Source organism: Rhinoderma darwinii, chromosome 3, assembly GCF_050947455.1.
Source record: "Rhinoderma darwinii isolate aRhiDar2 chromosome 3, aRhiDar2.hap1, whole genome shotgun sequence".
In the NCBI taxonomy this organism is placed as follows: domain Eukaryota; kingdom Metazoa; phylum Chordata; class Amphibia; order Anura; family Rhinodermatidae; genus Rhinoderma; species Rhinoderma darwinii.
The window spans coordinates 158,728,006-158,754,590 of record NC_134689.1 but is presented as its reverse complement, the minus strand read 5'-3'; the positions used below and the strand labels follow the sequence as shown (position 1 = coordinate 158,754,590).

General features: G+C 40.2%; 1 protein-coding gene across 3 annotated transcripts in view; it reads left to right on the top strand.

The window, feature by feature from the left end:
- The window catches only part of ZFC3H1 (zinc finger C3H1-type containing), a 69,328-nt gene extending 43,355 nt beyond the window's left edge, over positions 1 to 25,973 (top strand). For 2 of the 3 annotated variants that reach the window (XM_075856956.1, XM_075856957.1), the window contains exons 20-35: positions 508 to 624; positions 799 to 982; positions 7,453 to 7,639; positions 8,604 to 8,795; positions 14,325 to 14,562; positions 15,721 to 15,826; positions 15,909 to 16,107; positions 17,703 to 17,797; positions 20,076 to 20,186; positions 20,478 to 20,582; positions 20,660 to 20,825; positions 21,375 to 21,475; positions 23,296 to 23,397; positions 23,761 to 23,800; positions 24,786 to 24,848; positions 24,972 to 25,973. In XM_075856956.1, coding sequence (XP_075713071.1) covers positions 508 to 624; positions 799 to 982; positions 7,453 to 7,639; positions 8,604 to 8,795; positions 14,325 to 14,562; positions 15,721 to 15,826; positions 15,909 to 16,107; positions 17,703 to 17,797; positions 20,076 to 20,186; positions 20,478 to 20,582; positions 20,660 to 20,825; positions 21,375 to 21,475; positions 23,296 to 23,397; positions 23,761 to 23,800; positions 24,786 to 24,848; positions 24,972 to 25,100 — 2,135 coding nt within the window. In that variant the 3' untranslated portion in view covers positions 25,101 to 25,973. Of the gene's footprint in view, positions 1 to 507; positions 625 to 798; positions 983 to 7,449; positions 7,640 to 8,603; positions 8,796 to 14,324; positions 14,563 to 15,720; positions 15,827 to 15,908; positions 16,108 to 17,702; positions 17,798 to 20,075; positions 20,187 to 20,477; positions 20,583 to 20,659; positions 20,826 to 21,374; positions 21,476 to 23,295; positions 23,398 to 23,760; positions 23,801 to 24,785; positions 24,849 to 24,971 lie in introns of all 3 variants that reach the window. The other variant, XM_075856955.1, reaches the window with a different exon arrangement.
- The last annotated feature ends 612 nt before the right edge of the window (positions 25,974 to 26,585 follow it).

Sequence of the window (26,585 nt, the reverse complement as noted above, 5' to 3'; positions counted from 1 at the left end):
AATTTCTGCTTTTTGGTCAACTTGCCTACCAAAAAAATGTAAAATAAAAAGTGATCAAAAAGTTGTATGTACCACAAAATGACACCAATAAAAACGACATCTCACCTTACAAAAAACATACAGCTCCGTTGCTGAAAAAATAAAGTTATAGGTCTCAAAATATGGTGACACAAAACCATTTTTTTCCCCCCCTCTCCACATGAAGTGGTGCCTTCAAAAATAAAAAAAATAAAAATACTACTCATCCTGCGAGAAACAAGCCCTCATAACCAAGTTATGGTGGCGATTGCTTGACCTTTATGTCAAAAATTTTGTTTGGCTTTTTAAAAAAAAAAAAAAAAATCAAACTAGAATTTCACTATTCTGCATCTGATGTTAATCGCTACTGTTTAATGCACTGAAATGACATTAAGCCCCATTTTAATTTATTGCTATATGATTATTAGTTTATTGCATGGACCTTATTTATTCATCCATCCATCACAGTGTAGCTTTTGTGTCTCACAGCTCCACCCCACACTACTTATAAAGAGAAGCGAAAATGGAGACCCATGTATTGGAAAAAGCCATTATCCGATAGTAGCAGTAGTGATGAAGACGATGCTTCAAAAGCAATAAGCTGTGGTAAGGCTAATGACTGTAAATCACTATTTACTTTGGGAATAATTGTATGTGATTTGTCTCAATGGTAAACTTTATTTACTATAATAGTAAAAATATAGTAGCAATGCTAGCTATGGCTGCTCATTGTTAACTAGTCAGTCGGAGTTGATTTTTTTTTTAAAATACATTTTACAGCACGTCTTCCAGAGACCAAGACAAAGGTTCCTATTCTTGATGCCGTTGTCACTTCAGATGATGTTCGGTATTTCACAAATGAAACAGATGACATTTCCAACCTGGAAGCTAGTGTTCTTGAAAACCCACAAGATATACAACTATGGATCAAGCTAGCATACAGGTGCTTAAGCCAAAATGAGGGGTAGGTAGCTTTTTCTTGTCTAATATATTTTGCTAATTTGGCAATCATTTTGTCTGTAATGTATGTTTTGTTATTACAATTTCTGGTTCTAATTAGCAATACCACAGTCCCATTAAAAAAAAACTGTAAACTTAGAAAATTTACAAAAAAATTTAAAATATATTCCTGGATTTCTTCCCTTTTATCTCTTTTTATTTGATCCCATTGGTCTCATATTACAAATAAAACTGAGAAATACAAAAATCTTCTCTGTCTTTCAGGAGATTAGCCATTTTCCCCCTCATCCTCCTCAACGAGCGCTCATAGAACACTTGTTGCCGATTTATTGCCCTGTGTAACCAGGGCAGCGATCAGCTGATAAACGAGCAAACGCTCATTCATTCGGCTGATTGTATAGTTTAAAATTGCTTAAATATTAGCGTTGTCGGCAGCACATATCCCCGTGTAAAAATGGTGGATCACTGAAACAGTCTGCTTTTTTAGGCATTGAAACTGTGTATAAACCTGTGTGAGGAGGGACTTGGAAGACAGGGTTTGAACCGGGAGACTTTCTGGATCCTGCATCTTGGTGCACATATTTCAGGAGGCCTCAATTATGAAAGTGGCTTATATGTCTATTAAATTACCAGCTTCCCTTAATTATCATGTCTGCACATTTAAACTAATCGCTTTCCAGTTTGCATATCTTTTCTCCGTTATAACATGTTTTCGGGTTTTAGAAAAAAAAGCTGTATCTGTTTAAGGGAATACTGGTGCATGCTGGATCCAGGATGCTTTTAAAAATCTCATGTTTGTAATTTCACTTTGTGCTGTGATCAAGAACTGTAGAGTTCGAAATGCGTAAGGAACCTTGCATTTTTTTCTGGACTTTCACTTTGTAAATGTTTTACTAGTTTATAAATAAAACAACATTTTTTTGTTTGTAATGTTTTACTAGTTTATAAATAAAACAACATTTTTTTTTTTTTGCTAACAAGTCCTGGATCTACATGCTTTTGGAACAATTTCATTTTACTCCAAGCCTGCAGCTTTCCGTGCATTTGATTATAAGTACTTGGATTTAATCGGCTAAATGGTTAAAGCAAAAGAGGGTCCTCCGCTCACGCTCCACTAATACAACACAAAATGATCCACTTTAGGGACGGTCCTCCCTTCAAATCCAGCTTGTAGTAAAGGTGTAAGCGGTCCTACTTACTCTAGCAGTGCAGAAAATGTTTTTCAGGCCAAACTTCCGTTCAGATCAAAAGACAACCGAGTCTGCCCGTATGCTTCTCCACAATGTAGCCTCTCACTACAATAACGTTTAAAATGGCCCAAACATAGTGTAACTCCACAACTTCAGATAAAATACAAAAAAAATTTGTTAACCGTTTATTATACTCCCAAACATGAATAAAAACAGCGCTTTTTCATAATATGCAAACAGCATGCCTCACATGGACCTGACGCTGGGTTTCGCCTTAACGGCTTCTTCTTGGGGCATCATTTGATGTGGAGTGTGAGTCGGAGGAACTTTTTGATTTAGTTTGGAAATTTTTTTGGACATTGTCTTTGGACCTTGTGCTCCATTTTTCTTTTTTGTAGTGTCCCGTGGTTAGTAGCTACATCATACCGTAGTTTCTAAATATTCAAAGCGGTGATCTCTGCAAACTTTTGTTCTTAAATGGACACTCGCTTTCAAACAACTTATTTTAGTCTAATGGTAAACCTGATTATATATCAACTTTGTAATATACTTACTGTTAAAATTCAGTTTGATCCATACAGATTCTGTGTGAAGTTACTGCCATTAGGTGTTTCCCTTCCTGTTATTTTCTGTCTACCTAGCCCTGTTATGCAACCTCTGTCCGTAGTAACAGACGGACTGCAGAAAGGGGGGGGTCTCTTCACAGCTTTTCTGTAGAAGTCTATGGAGAAAGGAAGGATGAGCAGGAGGGAAGTGAAAGCGCTAGACACACAGACAATGCAGCAACTGCTGGTAAATTTTGTCACCTCAGTGCTGGGTTCTCTGCTACACTGCTGTATAATCTCCTCCGATGTTGCAACTGCTTTTATATAGGTGATAGAGATTGGGGAGCAGGATTCTCCTCTTCTATATGTGCTGTACAAAGAGGACATTATAGCAGTTAGGTTCTACCCACTAGCTCAGAGACAACTGGGAATTAGAGAGCCTGCAGAGGATAAAAATTCGGTATACAACTCATTTTATGGTCCGAAATGGTGATTTTCCTCATGCACACAGATGACCGCTTATTCTGAAAAGTTAGGTACGCTTTAAGGAAGGACATATATTTGTAGCTGTAGTCCCCTCCTCTTTAGCTCTTAACGCTCCTTCCCCGGGTTCTCAAGCGGGTCAAAGCGTAGGGTATTTCCGCAGCATTGGTTGCCCCAGACTGTCCTTGCAAGGCCTGGTATGACTATCTCCTCAATCTGCTTGCGCACATGTGATAGCTGCTTTTGCCTTGAACTGACTTCCCCAAGGTTCTGCTATTCCATTCCACTTCTTACTTCAGCTGTGTTTAATGGCCTTGCTGCTGAAGCTGAATATTTTGAGGTCTCTGTCTTTTTGAGTCTGTTATCCAGACGATGCTCATGTAAGACCTATTTCTGCTGGTCTGAGCAGCGCAGTCTCCGTTCCCCAGGATCCTATCCTTCCTCCATTCCGTTCTGAAACTGGTTGTTGGCCTGGCCTGGCTCAAGGGCCAGGTCTTTACGCTCTCAATTCTTTTTGCTGGGTGTGGCCCATACTGCTCCTCTATTTCCACATCTTACAGAGCGATGGGATTTTAACCTACTGGGAGACCTTCAGGTTTTCCCTTTCAAGCCATTTCTTGACATTTGCTTAAGCGCCTTTCCTTGTGGCCATCACTTCCATCAGACTGTTTCTGAATTGGCCGCTGTCTCCTGCGAATCTCCTTTCCTCGTAATCCACAGGGAAATGGAAGTGTTCCACCCTGTCCCAACCTTTCTCACAAAGGTGGTTTCTGCCCTCCACATCAATGAGGAGATTGTCCCTCACCCATTCGCTAGAGCGTGTCCTCTACTATATCAATGTGATATGGGCAGTTCCCTTCTACTTTGCTGCAACGGAGTCGTTCACGCTCTCTGATTCCCTATTCTTGCAGAAGGACTGTGCAAGGGCTTGGAGGCCTACAAGGCTATCATTGCTCACTGGATTAGATCTGTGATTATGGAATCCTATCGGTCCGAGGGTAAGGTTCATCCCTTTTGGGTTATTGGCTATTGGACATGAGCCACTGGTACATCCTGATCGGTATGGCACCAAGCATCTGTCAAGTCTTCCAAGCTGCTACCTGGACTTGGTGCACATGTTTATGAAGTTCTACGAGATCCCCCCCCAATGCCATCGATGGGAAAACTGGCTTTTTGTGCTCACTATAAAATACATTTTCTGATTTCATTCATTTATGGACATAGATCCTGCTCTCATTTTACAGGGTATTGTTATGTTCCTTCTCCTACTGGTTTTGCACAAGTGGACTAGACCACTCTCTGGGAAAAGTAGGAGCTGCCTGGGCGGAGCCAACACTACTTTCCTACCTAGTGTTGGCCACCTAGTGGTAGGGGTATTTACTCATGGTGCTGTCCTAATTAATTTAACTGGGTATTCTCATCTGAAACATTTATGGCATAGCCACATGCTGCGCTATTAATGTCCTGGTAGATGCGGGTTCCATCATCCGCTGCCACTCGGCTCCAGCCTCTGATTGACAAGGTGGACAGGTTTTCGTTTCTGTAATCAGTCAAACGTTTTGCGCTACGCCGTTTCCGGAACGCTCATAGAAGCGAATGGAAGATTCAGAAACTGCAGCACCGGAAACTAAGTTATTTCCGTAGATCCAGAGTACCGCAAATGGCCTAGCTTTTTTATATATATATATATTTTTTTTTTTGTTAAAGCATTTTGCAAGTCGAGGAATTGTTTTCATTTTTATTTTTTATTTTTTTATCCCTTTTATAATACACTGCAATATTTTTGCATTGCAGTGTATGATGTCTGTCCGTCTTAAAGTGACAGGCATTCTATTAGGCCCTGCCTCTGAAATACATTGTTGGCAGACATGGGGGCCATTGTTAGACCCCTGGCTGCCATGGAAACGGCAGCCCACCAGCACATCACGGGGGTTAACAGGAGCCCTCTACCTCTTAAACAACTATTGACCACAGCATCTAAGGGGTTAAACATCCAGGTTCGGAGGTAACTTTAATACTGACCGTTCGAGCAGGAGTCAAGTTGTCTGTAGATAGCCCGGCACCCACTCAAGCCGGCATAGGACACCCGGGCCAGGCTTGTGACACCCGGGCCATAAAAAAGCGGCTCTATGGCAGAAGTACCCTTAATGACCACTGTAAAAATACCTGTTGGCCATCATTAATGGGTTAATCTGATGTACTTGTTTTATAGTAGACCCTGTTTTTAGACATGGCGGTGCAAGTTATGCTAGGTTTTCTTCACAACTTTGTGTTAGAATGTGTTGTGGTGCATGTGTAATCGGTTGTTTTACTCCAGGTTCTTTACAAGTCATGCAATACATATTTGACAAAGGAGTTCTCATGTCCGCTCTACATGCTGTACCTCCGTATACATCACTGAGGTTGATATGTTAATTATAGTGGTTAGCGGAGAGTTCTGTACATGTAGGTGATCATGTAGGGACTAGGGATGTCACCATACCAGAATTTGGATTTCGATACTTTGTGTAGTATTGTGATTTTCAATACCAAAACGATACTTTGCCAACAGTAATAAAAAAAAATAAGTTCCTCCATTTTCTGACGTGAGGCACAATATGCTATGATTTGTGCCTCACATTAATAGTAATTCCATCATGTTTCTCACTCATAATGGGTTAGTGTAAGGTACATGATGGGGTTAATTACTATTAATGTGAGACACATGGAGGCACAATTCATCACACCTCGTTCCTCACAATAAGTGAAAAAGCAGTTTTTTTGTTTTTTTTTTACAGCGTACACATCATAAATGACGCAAACAAATTGTTGTGCAGGTTATTACGGCCGCGCCAATACCGAATGTGTATATTTTATGTATTGAGACTTCTTTTAATCTTTATTGTATAAATGTTTGTGTATTTTTTTAAAATTTATTTAACAAGGGAAAACAGCTCCTGATTTTCAGGCGTTTAAGCAAACTCGTTTTTCGCGGCGTTTTTTACGAGTAATAGTCAATGAAATACTGCTCCAAAAACGTCTCAAGAAGTGACATGCACTTTTTCGCAAGCGTTTTTTTATGCAGCGGTTTTGAAAAACGGGCGCGTAAAAAAACCCAGTCGGAACAGAAAGCCGTATTTCCCATTGAAATCAATGGGCAGATGTTTGTAGGCTTTCTGCTTGTAGGCATTTTCAGCCGTTTTTCGGGACGTTTATGGCCCGAAAAACGGCTAAAAACACTACGTATGCACATGCACTTAGGGCATACTTGGGTAAGACAGCCCTGGGGTCCTTCAATGGACCCTGGTGTGTCTGCCCATATATGGTATGTCCCTCAATCATGTCACAGGCATTCCCTGTGATGCGTTCCATGGGCATCCCCCCATTCTCATTTTCCCCTTGAATGCTGCTGTCCGCTTTGATCGCAGCATTCAGTTCTCAGGAGCGGGGCAATGACTATTACTCAGCCGCAGCCCCACTCTCATACATTTATGTGTTACAATGCTAAGCTGTGCGTCCGCACATCTTGGTATCGAAATACATGAAAATACGGTATGGGACTGTTTGAGGGTGCGCTGCATCGAAACCGTATCAAAGTTTTTATGCATGGTGCATCCCTAGTAGGGACGGTCCATGGACTGAGGCTTGTCTGCTAACAATACTACAGGGCCAAAAACTCCTTATTGGAACGCTATGCAGCTAATGGGAACCGTTCTGCTAATAACGATTGCCATATTTCTGAAGATAAAACAGCAGTTCTAATCTAGAAAACTGTTCTTTGGATTATTTATAAGGTTTAGCTTTCAAAGTTATGCTGTACTATCTAAATGGCTGTCATTTTATCAGTAACACTTGATCTAGCCAAAAGTCATTGCCTTTTCCCAAGAGGATAAGCTATTTCAATCGTAATTTACAGACTGGCTAAACCACCAAAAAGTGTACATTTCTTATCTTTCCAGAGATTTTTTTTAAACTTAATTTTAAAAGTGTTCTGCAAATATGTCTCTATATTGCCAACATACTCTGCTCTTCGAATTTATAATTTTTTCTTTATTTTATATTGGTAGCACAGTAATTGCTATTATGCTGAAAGAACTCCTAGTGCCAAAATTCTCAGAAATGTCTGTAACCTATTTTTCATATTCCTCAAAGCAGATGGTCAAAATTGTATTTTATATTTAAGTAATAATGCAGGGTGTTTTTGTTTTCCAGTTTTCTCAAACTCCATGAAGGCTCAAGATTGATCATTACATTTTTCTTTTGACTTCTATTAGCAGGACTTTATCAGAGTGTTTGGATTCAGCACTGAATATATTATCCCGTGCACTGGAGCAAAACCGAGACAATCCTGAGATTTGGAGCCACTACCTCAAACTATTCTCCCAAAGAGGATCTAGAGATGAAATCCAAGAAATGTGTGAAATTGCTGTAGAATATGCCCCTTCCTATCAGACTTGGTGGACAGTGAGTATTTTCTTAATAAATGTAGACTGCTTCTGGATTATTAGTATTATTATTATTTGGAACTTTAATGTAGACTTTCGCACGACTAGATTCCGAACACCCGCTTTCTGGTTTGTAGTAATTTACATCAGCCCGTATGTAATTTACCCATCTCTGACATACTCTAGGGCTAATGTCATAGGAAGCAAATGGAGTTTGGAAACACCAAGCGTCTAAAAGCTTCTGTACCCTTGCGGTTCAGCACTTTTCCGTAATAAACCACCACCTATAATTCCCGTTAATGCCAGACTAAAGGAATTTTACTTTATATGTCAAGTAAACGTTATACACGCGATTAGATTTATATATGGCAAATTTTAAACCTAAGGCGTCATGCACATGACCGTAGTGTTTATTTACTATCTGCAAATACGGATCTGTAGTCACTCGCATATCTGGGACACTGTCCACAAATACAGTCCGTAGTGCGATTTCTCCCGTGTTATTTACGGAACCGCAAAAAAGGGAGGTTTCGAATGTCACCAACATGTCGCAACCCCTTGAAAAAGGTCACATGATCGTTCAGGCGCCATTTTCTTGGGGAATCCGCAATTAAGGGCTGCTACGAATGCACATCCGTAGCCGTCCAGTTTTGTACGTGCCCATAGACTTCTATTCGCGAGCACCGTGTCACAATTGCGGACAGGAATAGGACATGTTCTATATTTTGCAGATCATTTCTACGGCACGGACACACCTCCATAAGTATACTGAAAGGTGTCCGTGGCCAATAGAAATGAACGGGTCCGCAATTTCATCCATAATTACAGATTTGTTATTACGGATGAAAACTACGGTCATGTTCATGGGGCCTTAATAATCTGCAATGTCACTATTTTTTTTCCTTTGGCACTGCTTTTTGGATGTGTACCTGTCCCACCTCTTATATACTTTTGACTGATTAATATCCTTTTTCCATCTGCAGTTCCTTACTTTGGAGAATTCCTTTGATGGGAAGGACCAAGTGTGCAGTCGAACACTGCAGTACCTGGTGCAACAGGTAGAGGCAGTGCAGAAATGTGACCTGCTTTCACTGCAGTGTCTCGAAGTTTTATTGTACCGTGTACATGTGAACCTTTTCACAGGAAGACTCCAAAATGCTCTTGCTATTTTACAGGTGAATTGCTTTTATATTTTTACTATGATTTGTATCTGTGGAATTTGATGCACTTCAAGTTTTGAAGAGTTTTACGCTATCCCTCACGTGGTTTATGGCCCCTGCCAGGTTTCTGAACTCTGGTGACATTAATGGTATAACGTGCATTGCCATTAACCCGTTACTGACCGCCCCGTAGTGTTTTTACGGCGGCCACTAACGGGCTTTATTCCGATGCAATAGCCTTTCTACGGCGCTGTAGCAGAATAAATGAACAGCAGGGAGCCGTTAAATCTCCCTGCTCTCAGCTGCCAGAGGTAGCTGAGGGCTGGGGGAGTCCCTTCTCGAACGTGTGAGAATGATATCCGTATTGATCTCACCCGTTTTAACCCTTCAGATGTGGTGCTGAATAGCGAGCGCCGCATCGGAGTGGTTTTGGAGAGAGGGAGGGAGCTCCCTCTCATCCCACTGACACCGGCGATAAGATCGCCGAGTGTCTGTGTCTCTGATGGCAGCCGGAGGCCTAATAAAGGCCCCCAGGTCTGCCTGTAGTAAATGCCTGCTAGGTCATGCCATGTCCTAGCAGATGCCTGTCCGTTTTACACGGACAAGCGTAATACACTGCAATACAAAAGTATTGCAGTGTATTATAAATGCGATCGTAGGATCGCATAATGAAGTCCCCTAGTGGGGCTAGTAAAAAAAAAAAGGAACAAAATGAAAAACCCATCTTTTCCCCCTTACAAACTTCTTAATTAAAAAACAAAATAAAGTTAAACCTATTTCGTATCGCAGCGTCCCTAACGACCCCAACTATATAAAGTGATTACATTTAACCCGCACTGTGAACGTTGTGAAAAATTAAATTAAAAAACCATGCAAAAATTGCTGTTTTCTTTGAATCCTGACTCCAAAAAAATTTGATAAGTGATCAAAAAGTCGCATTTACTCCAAAATGGTACCGACAAAAACTACAAGTCGTCCAGCAAAAAAAAAGCCCTCATACAACTGCATCGGCGGAACAATAAAAAAGTTTTGGCTCTTCAAATATGGAGACACAAAACAAATAATTTTGAAAAAAAAGTGTTTTCACTGTGTAAAAGTAGTAAAACATACAAAATCGATATAAATTTGATATCGTTGCAATTGCAACAACCCGCTGGATAAGTTATTGTTATTTATAACACACGGTAAACGGTGTGAATTTAGGACGCAAAAAAATGTGGCGAAATCGTGTTTTTTTTTTCTATCCCCCCCCCCCCCCCCAAAAAAAAGTTCATAAAAGTTAATCCATAAATTCTATTAAAAATTACAACTTGTCCTGCAAAAAACAAGACCTTCTACATATTATCTTATATCGACGAACGAAAAATAAAAAAGTTATAGCTCTTTGAATGAGACGATGGAAAAATTTCAAAAATGGCTTGGTCATTAAGGTCTAAAATAGGCTGGTCACTAAGGGGTTAAGGGACATAAAGGTCTCCGATTTTATTTTATTTTTTTAATTATTGGAAAGAACATGCGACGTCACTAGTTCCTTATTTAAACAATTTGCTGATCAGATGCCAGCCATTCCTTAACTCGAGGTCCTGCTGTGCCGTGATTTAACCCTTTGGTTTCCAGGTTTTTATGACATTTTGTACCTTTGGTAGACGGGACAATTTTTATACTTTTGAAATGTACAAATTAAAAAAAATATCCTACTAAAACCTCATACCAATTTATATTCTCTGAGAGTAAACACCTGGCAAATTGTTAAAATTCCAATCGGCTTTTTATACACAGACACAAAATTGCATATAGGTACCTAAATGTAATTTCCATAAACATTGATATTTGTGGCTAAAAATGTGAATCAAGCAGAAAATGAGACAACACATCCTAGAAATAAGATTCCAAGATGGTTAGCGTTTGTCTCTGCATTCACATGTCTTTTTATAAAATCCCCAGAATTTGAAAGACCAAGGCGGGATTCACACGACCGGGTCGTTCCCGAGCCCGAGTGTCGGCCGGTAAAATCGGCCGTTTTGCATCCGTGCCGGGCCGGGCAGATCCGGACAGTGACATCAGCGGCAACTCCTGAAGGGGAATCCCCATGTGTTTGGGGATTCCGCTTCAGGAGTTTCCCCTGATGTCACTGCCCAGATATGGACAGAGACATCAAGCGCTCTGTCCAGGAGCGGAATCCCTGAAAACACGGGGATTCCGCTCCTTCAAGCGGCTAGCACATAGCAGAGCGGGGAGATACCTCCCTGCTCTGCTATAGTGGCGTCGCTACAGTAGTAGCAGCAGCAGCAGCTGCTAGCGGCGCCATCGAAGGTGTCGCCGGGCCAGGGTGCTTTTCAAGCAGGGGAAGGGAGCCAGCGCAGCGCTCCCTTCCACCTGCTGTACACCCCGGCCCTGCCACACAGTGTACAGCGATGCCATTCGTCAGAATGGCATCAACTCCTCCTCCTCACATGCACTCTGCGCTGTGAGGAGGAGGAGATAGAGCGGAAAACCCGGCCATCACTCGGGACACATCCCGGTGATGGCCGTGTATTACCCGGCCCCATAGACTTCTATGGGGGCCGGGTACCCGGGCGAAGATGGAGCATGTCCTATTTTTTGACGGCCGGTTTTCCCGGCCGTCAAAAAATCGGTCGTGTGAATAGCCCCATTAGGGGTCTATTATTCCTAATGCAGCCGGGTGCCGGCCGATTTATGAACGGCCGGGAAACCCTGCCGGGAAACCCTGCTGTGTGAATGAGGCCCAAGAATCTAAGTCTAAACTAAAAAAAACATCTGTACAACCCCCAGTTGGTAAAAAGTAAGAACACGCTGGTTATTAAGAAACTAATTAGCATAAATCTAAACTCATAACTTGCTCAAAAATGATCGTTTTTCAAAATAAAAACCACTGTTCTCTACATTACAGCGCCAATCCGATTATGTAGGAGATAGAGCATTTATAATCTGGTGACAGAGCCTCTTTAAAGGGAAGGTGCCACTAGTTTATTAATTCCCTTTCTCCTAACTAGTCTAATAGACGCTATTGTGCTGGTAACTACAGTGTGATTTGTTTTGTTTTAAAAAAAAAAAAAAAAAAAACGTTTATGATTTGCAAAGTTATGAGCATTTTTCTAAATATAACCGATAAAAACACAGGGACATATACAAAAACACCGAAAAAGGCCATACTTACAAATGGACACAGCCAGGCCAGAAATGCATTTCTGGCCTGGCTGTGTCCATTTGTAAGTATGGCCTTTTTCGGTATTTTTCTAAATATGCTAATGTGGCTCGAATAGCCAAATAGGAGGTGACTCTTTCTTTTCACGCTGGGCGGTGTCATGTTTTCTGTATGACACTGTCCAATCAGCATATAGCTTCTCCCGCCTTCTCTGCCCAGCAACACAGCCTGATCTTATAATATACAGCGTCCATTCCCGACTGTGTATTCAACAGGTGATATCTCTGGTTGTGTCACAGCTACAACTGGGAACCTGGTGCCATATGAAAGATTAGAACCTCCTCTTCATATGCCACCAGAACTGAGATATGGCTGTTTCAAGTGATCCCCCATCCCTCTAGAATGTGTCTCATACTATGTGAAGCAGCTTCATTGTTATGTCACACGTAAGAGGCGGTGAGGCAGCTCCACCTCAGGAGAATCGCTGCTGTTACCTCCCACTTGTCTAATAAAGGTTTATTTACATATTTAGAAAAAAAATCTCATAACTTTTTTTTTTTTTAAATAATAAACTTTTTGGGACACAATTTTCACTAGCATTATCAGTGTAGCCTATCAGATAAGCTAGGAGATAAGGCATTAGTGACAGATCCTCTTTTAAGACTCATTCAACCTTTTGTTCTACAGTCTAAGGCCTCATGCACACATCCTTCACTGTTTTCACATCCGTTTAAAACCGATCCGTGTGTCCGTTGTGACATCTGTGTAGTTTCCATTGTTCCGTTTTAAACGCACGTTGTGCTTCCGTTTGTCTTCAGTTCTAAACGGTCTGTTACAATCCATCTTGTGTGTTGAATGCGGGGAACTTTGGCACGCCATGTCGTTGCTTGGCTACGGATGCGTGAAAAACGGACGGCACATGGATGCATACCGTGTGCCGTCTGTTGTTGTGACAGACCCATAGGCTTCAAAGGGCGAGACTGACACTGAACAACGGACAGACGAAGTTGGACATGTTCTACTTTTGCCGGAATGGACCCACGGAACAAGGCCCCATAGAAATTAATGTCCGGTGCTATCCGTTAAAAAACGGATAGCACCCTGATGAAAATAACTGGAGTGGGCATGAGGCCTTAATGCATGAAGAGTGGAGGAAACCGAGAGCAGAGTAGTTTCATAGTAACATTGACTTTTCACTCTCCGTATAATATCAATAATACGATATTCATAAGTTCTACTTGGTTAATACATTTAGAATTTTTAAGTGTCCAATTTGCTGCTTTGATCCATTGGTCTGCTGAGAAGGAAGTTCCTAATTCCCCCTTCCACTTAAACTTCTAAATCGATTCTCCACTTGGACTTATGGTAAAAAATAAGTCCTGACTAAAAGTAAGCCGCTTTGGATAGCCAACCATCGAAGAAAGTATTTATGGGAAGAAGATTATTTGGTTTCATAGGTAGCTTTACCTGGCCAAAGTGTCGTATTTGAATATATTAATAGTGTAGCCTAAAGGGGAGATTATATGAAACTGCCAGATTTTCAAGGGATTGTGCTGCCCCTGTTTGGAAACACTCAAACAATACTTTCAGTTCAGCATTCATACAAGGTTGGGCGCTTATGCCTAGAATAGCTAATTCAAATATGTTCCAGGGAATATGTTTTAAAGTTAAATGTACCCACTTATGTTAACATACATATTTTGTCCACAAAAGTAAAGAGACCGATACAGACGTTGGTGGCAACGCTGCTCCTAAATAGGCAGCCGCCAATAATTACTTATATGAAGAACAAGAAAGAACCTGTTCTTCCAACAAATGGTCTACTGCCACGTGTGGAACCCCTAACCCTCCATACTTTATTCTTTGGTATAAATATTTTTTTGTTATGAATTCTTTTTATTCCAAATAAAGTTCAGCAAGAGAGGCTGTATTTGTGCCACTACGGAAGAAGGGATAAGAAATGGTATTGGAAATCTTTTTTTCATCCATCAGAAATGCATTAGACATTCATCTCTAGTGATATCGTTATCGCTATGACTGTAGCATGTGACGGCGAACCCTAGGGAAGTTGTCAGTGGATTTTGTGCAATAAATGTGTAGGGGGCAGTGTAAAATGTCCAAACTTTTATTGATGCGTATGTGTTACGAGTGCTTGTTGCAACTTATTTGACGTCACGAGACAGACGCTGTTCGGACTGAGTTCACACTTTGCAGTCAAAATGAAATAATATGGAAGCAGAAAGTGTACCCATATTATGCTTGTCTGAAACAGACCTTGGGATGTATTTACAGACTCTAGTTATATAATGTATTCCGAAAGCATTTAATCAGCTGAATGTTTGCATCCTTTAACTTTTGTGTTTTAATGTGTTTTACAGAATGCTTTAAAGTCCCCTTGTGAGAAGAGTATAGCAGATCACCTCACTCCCAAGGATCGCTGCTTAGCATGGCTTTCTTACATTCACCTCATGGAGTTCAGTAGTCTTCCTGCTAATTTCTATGACCCAACTGTTGCAAACCCCTCCAGGATAGTTAACAAGGACCCGTTTCTAATACCTTGGCTGAATTCCCAAAGTGTAACGACAGATCCTGCCATGCTGCTTGCTCTATTTGAAGGTGTGTCATATCCGTGTGCTTGCATACAGTGTTAATCCTGTTTTTGTTTTTTTAAATTTTTTATATGTATGTATGTATATTTTTTATTTTTATTTTTTGTGCTTTGTTTGCACCGTGTGTATTTTTTCCAAATCCTCATGCACACAACAGTGTTCGGTCCGTGATCTACGGACTGCACGTCGGCAGCATTTCCCGTAACGTACACAGTTCAGGGAGCCGGGCTCCTAGCATCATAGTTATGTATGACGTTAGGTGTCCCTGCCTCGCTGCGGGAATACTGTCCCTTACAGAAACGTGTGCATGAGGCCTAATACAAGACCCCTACATTGCCATATGTAATATACGCTCATTAACTGGAAGTGACATAAGTGTCACTCTCTTATGAATACAGATGACCAGCAGAGTCGGGGGAGGGCTGGGTATTTTTTTTTATTTTTATTTATTTTTTGTGTTCGTTTGATCCAGTCATAAATGATCCCTTAATCCTGCATTGTGACTGTCATAGATCGCAATATTTTTATACACAATCCTTATCTACTTAGTAGAATGGAGTAAGTAGAGGGACTGTAACTTAACATTCCTAAAATCACATCTGGTTTATAGGTTGTTATAATTAAAGGGTTTTTCCCATGAGACATTTGACATGTCATAAATGTCAGATAGATGCGGGTCCTCTAAACCTTGTTCTGCCGCAGGTGATTCCAACCATAGTAATGCATGGTAGTTACGGAAACCGCGTAGCTCGCATGCTACACTGCTTCTGTAACTACCATCCATTACTATGGGAGTTATAGAAAAATGGAAACCACTTAGCTCAGCGTGCTACGCTGTTTTCGTAACTCCCGACCATATAGTCAGGAAGTGTCCGGAGAGGCATCGAGAGCGATGGGTAGAACGGGGTTTGGTGGCCACGTTCTGGAGATAGGTGCGGGTCCCAGAGGTGGAAGCCGCATCTATATGACACTTATGACCTATCCTGTGGATAGGTCATAAATGTCCCTGATGGGGAAACCCCTTTAATAGTAGCAGGAATTAAGTCTAGACACATTTCTAACCTTGCATTTGTAAAGGAAGCTACGACGTTCAATGTAAAGTGTCGAAATATGTGGCCTTTTTACAGAAGTTTATTAAGAAATGTTGTCTTTTCTCATTCAATAGCTGCTGTTTTTTCCTGTTCTGATGAAAACTTGAATACGGAGGAAAGTGTAGAAGTTTGTCTACCACTTTATAAGAATATGATCTCGCTGCATCTTATGCATGACAGGTAACAACATAAAGACGTGTTGACACTGGAAAATTGGATGTCTGCTATGGAAATTGACTTCTTGGCTTTACTTCTCTTTAAGGCATTTGGCTGCAGTAAATCTTTGTAAACAGCTCCTGAAGCGTTCCAGTGCAAACTGCGACCTACTTGAAGCTTTGTGCTCTCTGTATCTGAAGAAAGGACAGACTGAAAATGCCATGGATGTCTGGATCTCTGCGTTCAGAAATAATCTTTGGAATGCACAAATCCTCTATAATGTCTGCAAATTTCTAGTACAGCAGGTAAATTGTGTCCTGTCTACATGCATGGAAAGTAACCCAAACTAGTGAGAACCTGCCGGGGTATATTGGTGCTGTTCTAGCCAGGTAGTGGCAAAATGTGGAACTGACAATAAATTTCATATTCACTGCTACATTATGCGGTCTTTCCAGCTTCTCCGCTTTTATTTCTCTGCAGCTCCATGTTTGTGTCCATAGGGTAAAGTGTTTTAGTTGTTGATGCCGCTGTACTAAATATATGAAACCGTGTTGTCAGGCGAACATCTATATAGACTTGCCAATTTCGCTTCTGGTGTCATTTACATGCATCTACATATTAGAGTAAAAAAAGAAAGATTGTAAAATGTGTCTGCCATTGTCTTGAGTAGGGTTGCACAATGCATCGAAATAGCGATAATATTTTGATGCTGTGCACCCCAAAACGGTTCAATACCGTTAATTCATGTATTTCAATACGAAGATGTGTCGCTGCACATCTTAATACTGTAATACATTAATTTAGTGATCGGCATGATGCGCTGCACTAATGAGAGGTGGCGCTGGCCCTGAAAACAACATGGGGGTGTGGACTGCACAGCGCCCACATGTTCTGTCTTCAGCACCTGCCGCTCATTAGTGCAGCATCGGCCACATCAAATCAAACTGATCGCGCAGGCACAGCGAGTTTGCCCGCGAAGACTAGGGGCAATGGCTGTAATACAAAGCCCCGCTGTAACGGCAGAGATCAGAGATACTCCTGATCTTTGGCGTTATCCTCTTGAATGTCGCGATCAAAACTGACTGTCGTATTCAAAAGGAAAATTGGAAACGGAACACCCCCTTTGAGCACATAACTGGCAATCCCTGTGATGCGATAGAGGGAAATCCCATATATGGGCAGCCAGCCCAGGGTCCATTAAAGGACCATAAGGCTGTCTGACCATATTTCCTGTTAGGGCATACCTAGGCATGTCTTAACTACTGCCTGTGTACTATCAGTCGACAGGCTAATGTACTGCCATATAGACATATGCCAGTACATTAAAGTTACAAAAAAAAAAAGTAATGGTAAATTTTTAAAAAATCCATAATAAAAAGAATACACAAATAGAAGTGCCAATACATAAAATAATATGCACACATATGGTATCGTTGCAACTGTAATAACATGCACAACAAATTTATATTGACATTTATGACGATCGGTGTATGCTGTAAAAAAAACATTCAAACTCCTTTCTTTTGCATTTTTGACAAAGTTAAAAATGTATAAATTAAACGATCATGTAAATGTACTAAAAACTGGCACTTATAAAGCACAACTCATTCCGCAAAAAACAGTGTCTCTCACAGCTGTGTTGCGCAAAAGCTAAATGTTTGAACGCGTGGATGCAAAGAGGGAAAAAATAAAAAAGGATTCTCACCTCTAGTATGGTTTTGGTATCGCAAATCGTAATACTACACAAAATATCGGAATCGAAGTACAAATGGTATCTGGTATAATAACAACCCTAGTCATGAGGAAATTGAAATTCAGAATAAAAAAAAAAAATCGCAATATTAATTTACGAAACTTTTTTTGTGACGGACGCTAAATACTAAACCTTTCACATTCTCAGGACCGCTTAGGTTGCATGTCGTCTTTAATGGAAGGATTTGTGCTGCTGTACTTTGAAAATACTGGTGAAAATTATACTCCAGCAGATCTTTTAAGGTAGTGTTTTTTTAACTTTAAATGTGAAAATATCTGAAAGTTATCATACAGGTTACAGAAATTCTTTTTATCTCCATTTCACACAGGGCATGCATGATAATACAGATTTGTGTAAGATATATGGTCTAGAAGTTTTTCATCACTGCAAATGTTACAGTATCTGATAACTATTTGTGTTCAGCATTACCCTGATCTTTTAATGAGACAGGATCACCAAACTAGATGGAAAACGTACACTGTAAGGCCCCATGCACACGAACGTATTTTTTTGCCTCCCGTAAATACGGGTCCTTTGTCACCAATATTCCACCCGTATTTATGGACCCGTTTTCTCTGCACTAATCGGCAGCCCCTTCTCTCTATCAGTGCTGGATAGAGAGAAGGGGCAGCCCTCTCGGGCAGAGTTTCCGCAGCGATTGAAAGTAAAAGAAGTTCATACGTACCCCGGCCGTTGTCTTGGTGACGTGTCCCTCTTTTGACATCCAGTCCGACCTCTCTGGATGACGCGGCAGTCCATGTGACTGCTGCAGCCTGTGATTGGGCCGAGAGGCCGGACTAGAAGAAGCAGGGAGTTCTGGGTAAGTTAACTTTTAATACTATTAACTCCAGCGGTAGTCACTGTCCCAGGTGCTGAAAGAATTACTGACTATCAGTTAACTCTTTCGTGACTATCCCCTGACGTCGCCTAGCAACGCTCCCATAATTACGGGTGCGCACACACGTAGCTACCTGTAATTACGGAAGCCCCATAGACTTCTATGGGCCTGCCCGTGCCGTAATTACGACCTGAAATAGGACATGTTCCATATTTTTCAACGACACTGGCACCTTCCCGTAAGCAAACGGGAAGGTACCCGTGGCCAATAAAAGCCTATGGGCCCTTAATTACGGGCGTTTTTACGTTCGTGTGCATGGGGCCTTAGATGTTGCTCTGTCACACATGCAGGACTTTTTGATTAAAGCTGCAGGTCACTTGGATATGTTTCTGCAAAATTACTATGGACACATTTATCCTGTACGTCGGGAATACATGCTAAACATAGGGCCAAAATGTGGTGTGCACAGAGCCTTACTCATAAGTTTATATCATCTGAAGCAGTATTTCTATTTTACAGAGCTCCATTATTATCCATTTGTTTGCTGCCTTCAGATAGGGCTGCAGGAATCATCTGACCGGTTCTCTTTAACAAACAGGATGGTCTGATAATGAAGCGGGGAGACTGGTGATTTCATGTTCTCTACAGCTTCCCTGTAAGGATCACTTTGCAGGTCTATAGGTAGAATAGTAGGGAATTTTTAATTTGCTTTTGCTTACATAGGGAAAGATTATGATAAGATGTCGCTGTTCAAGGAAGTGGTTTGTATCGAAGTTCCTGAAGTCCCTTAAAGAGGCTCTGTCACCAGATTTTGCAACCCCTATCTGCTATTGCAGCAGATAGGCGCTGCAATGTAGATTACAGTAACGTTTTTATTTTTAAAAAACGAGCATTTTTGGCCAAGTTATGACCATTTTTGTAGTTATGCAAATGAGGCTTGCAAAAGACCAAGTGGGTGTGTTTAAAAGTAAAAGTCCAAGTGGGCGTGTATTATGTGCGTACATCGGGGCGTTTTTACTACTTTTACTAGCTGGGCTTTCTGACGAGAAGTATCATCCACTTCTCTTCAGAACGCCCAGCTTCTGGCAGTGCAGACACAGCCGTGTTCTCCAGAGATCACGCTGTGACGTCACTCACAGGTCCTGCATCGTGTCAGACGAGCGAGGACACATCGGCACCAGAGGCTACAGTTGATTCTGCAGCAGCATCAGCGTTTGCAGGTAAGTAGCTACATCGACTTACCTGCAAACGCTGATGCTGCTGCAGAATCAACTGTAGCCTCTGGTGCCGATGTGGCCGACACGATGCAGGACCTGTGAGTGACGTCAAAGATCTGCACTGCCAGAAGCTGGGCGTTCTGAAGAGAAGTGGATGATACTTCTCGTCAGAACGCCCAGCTAGTAAAAGTAGTAAACACGCCCCGATGTACGCACATAATACACGCCCACTTGGACTTTTACTTTTAAACACACCCACTTGGACTTTTGCAAGCCTCATTTGCATAACTACAAAAATGGTCATAACTTGGCCAAAAATGCTCGTTTTTTAAAAATAAAAACGTTACTGTAATCTACATTGCAGCGCCGATCTGCTGCAATAGCAGATAGGGGTTGCAAAATCTGGTGACAGAGCCTCTTTAAGATGCTGTGAATTTTTTTTTAATTTGTATTTTTTATTTTTAGATACCTCTTGAATTTCTCAGTGCCACTAGATTTCATTGCACCAGCGTTTAAAAATGACGGACCTCTCAACATTTTAGATATGCAAAGACCATACCTCTGGCTTCTTTTCTGGTAAGCACATTGTCCGCAGTCTAAATCAAAGTATACTATAGCTGCAATGAGTGTTTTAGGTGTGAATTTATTATGCCTGATTTTTTACTTTTATTCCTTCATCCAGTAAAAAAAAAATATATATTTTTTTTTTCTTTTGCAAACGTTTGGTTACTTTAGTGTTTTTAAAGTGTATGTTGTGTTGTCTCTCTGTAATGTGATAATGTTTATAATAAGATGGCAAATCTATGGATTTTCACTCAAGTGGTTAGCAAGCTATATGAAGTTACATCCTTTCTTTATAACTTGCAGCTTGTGGCAATCTCTATATGCCACCAGAGAGCAGGCAGTGGATGCATATGAAGCCGCATTAGGGGCTGTGATGCAGCAGGATATGCTGCAGAAGCTTTGGATGGAGTAAGTGTCCACAGTGTTTGTATGTGCGAATTGTCACATTTACAAGTGTCAATAATTACTGGCCCTTTTCTTTTCAGTTATCTTGTCTTTACGAACAGCAAAATAATTGGATGCAGGAATACAGTTCAAGATAGTAAGCATTTTGCAGATTTAGTTAACCGATGCCTAATGACTGTTCCCACGCGGCGGCCCACTCCTTTTAGCACCGCTGAATACTGGACCAACTATGAGTTCCACAATTCGGTAAGATGTCAAGGATAACTAGATTGAATTGTGAATGTCATTGATGTTTTAAAGATGACCTGCCACCTCCCTTGACATGTCTGTTCTAGTAAATACTTGTATTTCTCATAAAATCACATTTCTGGTGCATCTTTTCTTAAAAAAAACTTCAGTGTGCTGTTCCTCTGTTATTACTCCTAGAATTTTATGAAGGAATTGACAAGTGGGTGTTAACATATTGATGTTCAAAGGGGTGTGTTCATAGTCTGGTCCTGTCAACAGTGATTGGACATTGTCATATTGTTTAGGGACACACCCCCAACTGGTAACACCTAGATTTAAACTTCTGCATAAATTTGTAGGGGGGAATAAGAGGAATGGTACAACGCAGAGTTTATTTTATGGGCAATGCAAGTATTTACTAAAACAGACATGTCAGAAGAACAAACCGGTCCTCTTTAAGCAAAAGAGTTCTTGTGTGTGATTGTGTATGCATGTGTGTGGGCACATTACTGCGGGAACTTTTAGCAAGGTATCATTCCCATTATTATCTCTGATTCATATTTCCAGGTCATTTACTTCTATTTGAGCTGTGCACCACAAACACAGCATTCTAAGATACTGGAGCGCCTCTCTTCCATGATGCCTATGAATCTTGGACTTGCACTCAGGTATGTGGATTATGTTGTCACGCTGGCGAGATCTACGTCATGAATTTTGATTAAATGTGGCCCGTTCCCTCCTATTTTATAATAATGATAACCATGTGCACTATTTGCTTATAGAACTGTTTAAATCTGCCGGCTTTCCAAATATATGTAAATAAATAATTTTTTTGTTTTCCTCCCCGTATTTGAAAGATTGTTATATTTTACTATACTAGTTTATTTTGTTTATTTAGAGCAATAACGATTATTTCTTCAGCACTGTGAAATTGTAAACTTCCTGTTGGAAAGGCAATGTCTTTAGCTCTAAGGCTGGGCTTATTTGTTAAAGGGAATTTCCAATCATTATAAAATGCCTGATACAAGGCGCTAAATCACTAACAATAACAAAAAGCAATGTATTCACCTCTTAAGTTCTGTGACGATGTTATGTGGATATACGTATGACCGCACAGCAATCGACCCCAACAGCATTGACAACAGTACCAAATATGTTGGCCATCATGTCTTTACATCACGTGTGGGAGGTCCCCCTTATTTATCTGTTATTATTATTAGGATTAGGATTTTTTTTTTAACTCTTGACATGTTTGAGTTGCTAAGTACTTGTGATCCCCCATCATGAAAAATATTGGGGCACCTTTTCTTAAAGGCTATGGACACCTTGTATGCTTTTTTATTTTTTTATTCAATGTATTTTTAATTAACATTTCTTTTTAAACTTTTTATTAAAAAAATGTCAATCGTTTTTCAGATTCCGCTTCATATGTATCCTCTATACATAGAAGCTGCATCATTCACTATCAGCCGAATCTGTCACTCAGCTGAACTGAGGGCTCGGCTGAGAGTGGGTCCTGTGTGTCTTTTACACATGATCACCATAATATCGATTACATCCAAGTTCATCAATTTTAGAGACACGCAGGACCCACTCGCAGCCGAGCCGTCAGTCTAGTTCACTGATCGAATCGGCTGATAGCGAACAATGCATCGATACATAAAAGCTGCGTCTGAAAAACAATTGAACATTTTTAATAAAAATTTATTTAAAGAAGCTTTAAAAACGCTTAAATTGTCATTCCTCTGCCATGCCTAAATTAAATAGTCAGTGGTGTGATCATACACAATCAGCACGGTTTGGACATTGTCAGTATCAAGGGGGAATAATAACACTTAGTTGTAGATTTATTCATACATTTACAGGAGGTATAACAGAGCAACGTCACATTGCAGAGTTCTAAGTCATGTTGCCCCAACATTGTAGGGTTCTAAGTCATGTTGCCCCAACATTGTAATTTTATTGGGAATACAAGTATTTAGTAAAACGAACATGTCAGGAGAGGTGAAAAGTCCTCTTCATTCAAAGGGAGGATCAGAACATGTCTCCCTTGTGCCGAGATCCGAACTGTCAGAGGTGGGTCCCAAAGTCCCAGACCCCACCAATGAAAATATTTCATTTGTCTCTACAATTCGTCTAAAGTTTTCAGTAACTAGAGAGATACTTCAAATGTTAAATCCCTAAAGCACAGAGGAAACTCTGTATAGCTCCAAGGTAGTACACAAGCCAGCTCCTTCCATTATCCACAGCACTGTGGCAGCATAACCTTCTAGCACAGCACATATTAGAGGTTCCGTTTTTGAATTTTATTTTCAAACATGTTAAAATATCGACCATGTAGCAGTCTTCACTCTCTCTTCTGCTAATAGGACGAACGACCATTTCCACATTGACGCACCAGTTTAATAAACATGATTTGGCCAAATAAAAGGGTATCCTTGCATTTCCAATCACAATATACAATGTTTATTACAATGTTTATTTACAGGGTACTTAAACAAGAAATGGATGACAACAATATACAAATTGTGAAAATGCAATCCAAGATGTTTACATATAACTTCCCAATGTGCCTGACCATCTGGAAAATGTAATGTACTAAATTATTTTTTTATTTTTTTTATTGTCTTGTAATATGCAGGTAAAGCTGATCTACATAATGCATTATCACTCCGCCAATAGTGTTTAGGATTTTAATTATTATTTTTGTCTAGGAACAGTTACCCATGACCATTATTTATTTGACCTAAATGACCCTATCAGCTTAGTTCTACTTTATGGCGGTACAAAGGTTCAGAGGTCGTTTTGTTACCTTTAGTGTGGAACTTGATGTTTCAATTCCTTTTTATGAACGTTACTTAATTCTGCTTAACTATTGATCTTATGCTGTTTGTCAAGAGATTTGTATAATGAAGAAATATAACCTGTCTTTTATTTTATGTTGTGCCTTTAGAGCCATTGCAGTGGAAACGTTCCTAAAGGGACATAAGGAGGTGAGATTTGATTTTAAACTCCAGTACTGTAAGTTGAGCTTGACTGGCCACTTATTATTCATAAGCTGGCACAGCATTAGGGTACGTTTCATACCCTAAAGACAGCAAATAAACTTCCTAGCATTGTTCATGGAGTTTCGCTTGAATTTTTGGCTGTTACGTTGTAATTTAGTTTGACATAAAGTAAACAGAACGTGGATACCCTCATGCAGGAAGTATTAAGTTATATGTGATAAAAGCTAGATTTGTCTTTTTTTAAAATGTAGCAGAATTTATAGGATTATAGAAATGTATGCTTTTGTAGGGCTCTGTTCACACTTGCATTTTTTCCATCAGGATTCTATAGCTTTTTGGTGATCACAATAACACTGTGTGTTGCTCTCTTCTATCCGGTAATAACAAAAAACCTGATGGACCCATTGTAAGTCTGTGTTTAATGAATCTATCTTGTACATCATGAATTCATGGCGCCAGTGTGAACAGAACTTAACAGTATGTGAGTACACTCACTAATATACATTCTGGCCTCCCGTCGTGCTGATTATGAGATTTTAATAGGTTTTTATTTCGCTGGCGGGGGACCAGTTGCACAGTCTTCCTTGAGGACCCGACTCTTCGTCATGTGACCGGCCCCGCTGCTAATAATTTTCAGTCCCCACATTAACCCCTTTTATTAAGAGTTATACTTTTTATTTTAAGAAAGGGCATGCTGTTTGACACCATATAAAATGTTAAAGTAGTTTTGTTATACAAAATAAGGACGAATGTATCAAAATGTTAACAATTCTGTAGATATTAAAAGCAGAAAGCCATTCTGAAACTTGTGTATTGATGTGTGCCACCAGCACTTTGACCACATGCGTTTCTCAGGCTGCCGTTTACCAACACTGGAATGGAGATTATAAAGCGAGTGGATTGTATTTTTTGGCTGTAGAAGGATTGCGGACTATTTATTTTTTTCTTTAATATATGTTTTGTTTTACAGGTCCAGCACTTGTACCAAAGGGCCCTGCAGAAGTTGCCTCTGTGTGCTGAGCTCTGGAAAGATGTAATGTTTGCTTCTGTTCTTTTTCTCTAAGGGGGTTTTATTAGTTTTACTTTTCTTTGCCATACCTGTCGGTGCGTGTGCGAGACGCAAGCCTTACCACATGTGCTTCCCCATCTTTTGCAGCAACTCTTGTTTGAAGCATCAGGAGGAGGTAAAACTGATAACCTGAGAAAACTAGTTTCCAAGTGCCAAGAGGTTGGAGTCAGCCTAGATGAGCTCTTAAATTTAAACCCAGAAAGCAAGAATCGCTGAACACTGGTTGCAGTCAGGCTAAAGTCTTATTCTAAATTGCCAAAATGGTCAAGAATAGTTTGATTCAGATTAGGATGTGAAAATCAGACCTACTCTGAGTCAACCATGCTTTCTGTAACTACATACACTGCCCACCTTTAACTGGAGAAATGAATTCCAAACTCAGGCCTGCTTCATGGCCCCACAAGATACTCTATACATCATGTACGTAAGTATAGTTCATCTAAGTGACTGCTGTTTTATTGTTTTTGTCTGTTTTTTGTCTCTATTCTCCTCCCCTTTCCCTCTTCATTTATTTTACAAGCCCCTTTGTTGTGATGTTTCTAACTTACTTGACTCCCTCACTGATGCCTGTGAGACCCTGTGTCTGAGATTAGCTATGGGGGCTGCTGTTTACAATCTAAAAGCAATCAGTCTCTCGTTCGAAATATTTAACCAATTTGGTCATTTCTTGTTTTAATATAATGGTGGGAGGTTTCAGGGAATTTGAGTTAATGCAAAAAGCAGCAGGTCTTCAGCCAGGTTAAGGCCATCCGACTGCTAAGTGCACTTGAGGGACTTTTTCTTTTTTTCTTTTTTTTTTTTTTTTGCTTTTTATTTCTTTTCATATTTCTGCATTTTGGACTTTAAAGCCGAGACTGTTAAACTTGAAGACAAAAGATACTAAGTACAAAATGCCAGTGCATCAGAGCCGAAGAGTGGTCAATTATGTGCAATTTTTCTTTGTGAAGAAGGTTAATTTATAATAAAGTTTAACAGTTTAAAGTAAAATATATAATGGAAAAAAGTTTTGTATCACAGTACTACCTCGTGTAGTATTAAAATGTTTATGCAAACCTATTTTAAGAATTAAACATTTTTTTTTTAATAAAACCTAGTGTGTTGTGGATTTTTTTACTTTTAACATACTATATTCTGTTGCATTGCCAATTAGGTTTGAACGAAGGAGTTTTTCTTAGGACTTCACATGGGTCAGATTTGCTATAGGCAAATCTAACAAATATTTTACAGCAGGATCTGTGGCAGGATTTCTGAAACATATCTCTGATATCTGCTGCAGATTTGCAGTTTGATGTACTGCGTTTCAGCACAAGGATTAGCCTCATTCAATGGGTTAATCTGTGTGTGGAAATCTAGCAGCTTCACCATGCACAATCCGGTGGAGAAAGTCGTATGCTACTCCTTCTCGAAGATTTTTCTTCGCACCGCAAGAAAAGTCTGTGCAGATATTTTTCACAGCATCTGAACGAGGTTGCAGATATCCCATTTACATGCATGGGATGCGGATTTCAGCGCAGAATTCGCATCAAAAAGCCATGTCAAATCCTGAAGGTAATAAGGTGAAGAGCTAAATAATCACTTGTTTGAATTACATATGTAATTGCATATTTCACAACCAGATCCTCATTACAAACATCCAGCTGGTGTTAGGATGTATTTAAGGCAATGGTCACTGGGAAAAAGTATGCAAAGGAAGAAAACTGT